Genomic DNA, 4,067 nt, shown 5'->3' on the forward strand with positions numbered 1-4,067 from the left:
TGATTGACAGCCGGCTGAACAGGAGCCAGCAGTGTGCCCAGGGGGCCAAGAAGGCCAATGGCATCCTGGCTTGTGTCAGCAATAGCGTGGCCAGCAGGGACAGGGAAGGGATCTGACCCCTGTACTCCGCACTGGTGAGGCCGCCCCTCGATTCCTGTGTTCAGTTTTGGGCCCCTCACTACAAAAAGGACATTGAATGACTCGAGCGTGTCCAGAGAAGGGCAACGGAGCTGGTGCAGGGTCTGGAGCACAGGTCGTACGGGGAGCGGCTGAGGGAACTGGGGGTGTTTAGTCTGGAGAAGAGGAGGCTGAGGGGAGACCTCATCACCCTCTACAGCTCCCTGAAAGGAGGTTGCAGAGAGCTGGGGATGAGTCTCTTTACCAAGTAGTAAATGACAGGACAAGAGGGAATGGCCTCAAGTTGTGCCAGGGAAGGGTTAGACTGGATATGAGGAATCATTTCTTTACAGAACGGGTTGTTAGGTGTTGGAATGGGCTGCCCAGGGCAGAGTCCCCATCCCTGGAGGTGTTTAAGAGTAGAGTCAACATAGTACTGAGGGATATGGTATATTGGGAACTGTCTGTGTGAGGTTAATGATTGGACTGATCTTCAAGGTCTTTTTCAACCTAGATGATTCTGTGAATAAAAAGGGTATTCAAAGTAATGCAAAACATACTCCATTGCAACTAGTATTTATTAAAAATGCAGTGGACAAAACAAAAAAGCAAGCTTCCAAAAAGTAGTCATTTCATCAACATATATTACACCACTGCCCACCCAGCACCACTGAAACAAACAGTGCTATCAGCTCATTTCATTGGCAAGATGTTCTGTTGACCCGTGCTTGGTTTATTATCTATAAATGTGCATAGTTTCAAGACTGGATAATGTAACATGAGCATAAAATGGCACCAGTCTGTTTGCCCAAAGCTTCCAGCCACTCTCAACTCAAGGAAGTTGTGAAATGTGCGTAAGTAGTGAAATGTGCGTATCAGTCATGCATGTGCTCTGTAGTCCCTTGTCCTTATGTCCTTATAGTGAGCTTTACAGCATGACAGCAAACTTCTCAGAAGCCAAAGACTCATATGCCTCAAAGCATCATTTTATTACTACTCATTTTATTACTACTAAGTCTAATTTCCTTTTTGTTTCCAAAACTAGTTAGAGACTGGCTGAAGGCAGGGAGGGCACGGTGTGTTGTGGGTGGTGGTGGGAATTAAGCGCTTCTGTAAATCAGTTAATTTAGCAGGTTACACATGCTTCCTTTTCCTGGCAATTTGTTTTCATGCTGAGCTAGGAAAACTTTTGCCCTGCAGGCACAGCAGCTCCACAGATGACCATGGTCTTTCATATACGTGGGGTCAGGGTGGTGGTTGGCACTCAGTACGGCAGTGCTAGATACATTCCTGGGAAGTAGCAGGAGTGCCCCTACTTAGAGACAGATCAGTGGTATCAAAGGAATGGGGACTAAACACTGAATGTAGGTGTACAAATGTTTGTGGAGCTTGGGCAACAAGCTTTCCAGACTCCTTCCTCTTTCAGCTGTAGCTACTGTGTGGCATTGTATGTGCTGAATATCACAGTAACAATGAATAAAAAATCAAATTTATTCACCTGCAATGGAAAAGGTAGCTAGTGTATGAGATTTGTAAAGGATCTGTAGTAAAACCTATTGCCTCCTCATCTTAGATCTGTGCTTGCTTTAAGTGAGCAGGATGTGTGTGACTGTGTTGTGTGCTTTACTGATGCTCACAGTAATCTAACCTTATTTAATGAGACACAGCTACTTGCAAAGTTTAAGATGCTTTTTTGGTAGCCTTTTTGACATTATTAGAGCTGTCTTCAACTCTCTGTGCGTATGGAGAGGGAGCACCCTGAATCATATGCAACTTCACATTAGCCATAAGCATTAGAAAACAAGTAAACCAAAGTTGAAAACACCCTGTTAGGAGAATTTAATTTAACCCTTGAAAAGGGCCCATCAGTATTAACAACAATGTTGAGTAATTTCTTACCTAGGATAGTCAATTATCAAAGCTATTTAATGCTACATGACAGTGGCCGCTGGTATATTTATGGGGACATGCTAAGTGCTCTGAGGCCAGAAGAATTCATGAAGTGAATTAGAGAAATATGCAGGAAAACACTCTGGCCGAGGCAACACAACTAACTTACTCTTCCAAGTGGCTACTAGTCCTTAAAGTTTGTTTTATCTGGCAGGACTACACAGGTTGCTGGTTTCTAGGAGCTGCACTCTAGGATTAAAAAACTGAGAGTCTTCTGGGAGCTTGGTGTGACATCTATTTCTAAAGTCAGGGAGAGCTGACACCTTACTTCCATGCATGGCATAATTAAGCCCTTAAGCATGCAGACACAGGGCCTCAATGTATTTGAGTGCTAAGGTCAAAATGCTGGAACATGCTTCTAACATTGTAAAAGGTATCTTTCAGATCAGCAAAGTAATTCTTCCAAACCCAGAAATCCTCTGTTTCTACATCATGTTTTACCCAGCACTCAAGGCAGAGAACTGGGTAGCTGCCATCTTTTTGTTCTTTTGAAACTTACGTGGGTATTTCCCACTTGCAGGCAAGGGAAGCAGTAGCAATGCAAAGGGACAGGAGCTGCCCCTCAGTTATAATCTCTTGCTATATGGCAAGGTTCCCGAGCTGTGTTCTTCTCACCATCACCTTCTAAATTCAACTAAGGAGGTCAGTGGGACAGATGGACAGACAACTCTGAAATCTTAATCCTTGACTTAAAAGTAGTTGCCAAATAACAGCACTTTCAGCACTTGCTTCTTTTCCAGAGCTCTTGGTTGCATGGTGTGATGACAGCAGCTGTGAATATTTCACAACAAGAAGAAAAAAAAACCAAACACATCTGTGGTATAACTAAGAATCTTTGCTCAAGCTCATGGTAAGAACACTGAAATGAAGGTACTGGTAGAATGGACAAGTCTGTCCTCAAAAACACATATGGTTATCAAGAGGGATAAGTGCCTCCACTGTTCACCCAGCAGTAAGCTGACAGGGTAAGGCAAAACTGGAGTCATAGGGTTGTTGGACGATATACCTGCTGAGGCCTCCAAGCCTGAGGAAAAGTAGTTCTGCAAGAAGCTGAACCGGAGCAGTGGTCATCTGGAGGGCTGGAGGTGTCTGCATGTGATCTAGACCCTTGAGAAGTCTCCCCTCTGCCCGCCTGTCTTACTAAGCAACTTCACCTCTTCAATCACAATGTCATGAGTAACTGCTTTGCACATGTCATACACAGTCAGGGCAGCCAGGCTGGCAGCTGTTAGAGCTTCCATCTCCACACCTGTCCTCCCCCAGGTCTGACAGGAGCTGCGAATCACCACTGCATATCTGGTCTCATCCAGGCTCAAAGACACTTCAACATGGTTGAGGGGGATGTTGTGACACAACGGAATCAACTGGCTGGTCAGCTTGGCTCCCTGAATTCCTGCAATCTGGGCTACTGCCAGCACATCCCCTTTCTTCACCTGGTTCTGCCTCACCATCTCAAATGCCTTCTCACCCAGACGGACCATAGCACCAGCAACAGCACTTCTTCTTGAATCTGGCTTCCCTCCAACATCAACCATTGTGGCCCGTCCCTCCTCATCAGTGTGAGTCAAGCTGTCAGAGGCATGAGGTACCTTGGTGCAAGATCCCAAACCCCTGGTGCAGAATTCAGATCCTGGACTTGCCTCTTTGGACTGACAGTCCACAGAAACTTGGCCAACAGGAGAAGCCTCAAGGCACTTTGTGTCAAATGTGGAGCTTGGGTCCTTCTGGAAGACACAGCAGCCTCTAAGCTGGGTTTGTAGAATTCCTGTCATTACATGGCACTGTTGCTCTGGGTGAGATCCTGGCAGGAAAAGTTGTCCTGTAAGCTTATTTTTCATTAATGCTTTCCCCATTTGTTTGGGTAAACTTGCTCTCAAAGTCAGCCAATGGCTAAATGTGTGGCTGCGCTCTTTTGAATTTGGGGGATTCTGTAGGGCATCTTGGCATAGTGAGAATGACATCAATGCAGGCTCTGGGGGGGGGAAAAAAGAAAAATAACA

General features: G+C 45.5%; 1 protein-coding gene across 4 annotated transcripts in view; it reads right to left on the reverse strand.

Moving 5' to 3' along the window:
• Positions 1-662: 662 nt before the first annotated feature.
• Positions 663-4,067, reverse strand: part of MOCS1 (molybdenum cofactor synthesis 1) — a 23,594-nt gene continuing 20,189 nt past the window's right edge. For 3 of the 4 annotated variants that reach the window (XM_026845753.1, XM_026845751.1, XM_026845752.1), the window contains one exon: positions 663-4,039. In XM_026845753.1, coding sequence (XP_026701554.1) covers positions 3,168-4,039 — 872 coding nt within the window. In that variant the 3' untranslated portion in view covers positions 663-3,167. The remainder of the gene's footprint in view (positions 4,040-4,067) is intronic. The other variant, XM_026845754.1, reaches the window with a different exon arrangement.

Source organism: Athene cunicularia, assembly GCF_003259725.1.
Source record: "Athene cunicularia isolate RWA chromosome 3 unlocalized genomic scaffold, athCun1 chr3_part1, whole genome shotgun sequence".
In the NCBI taxonomy this organism is placed as follows: domain Eukaryota; kingdom Metazoa; phylum Chordata; class Aves; order Strigiformes; family Strigidae; genus Athene; species Athene cunicularia.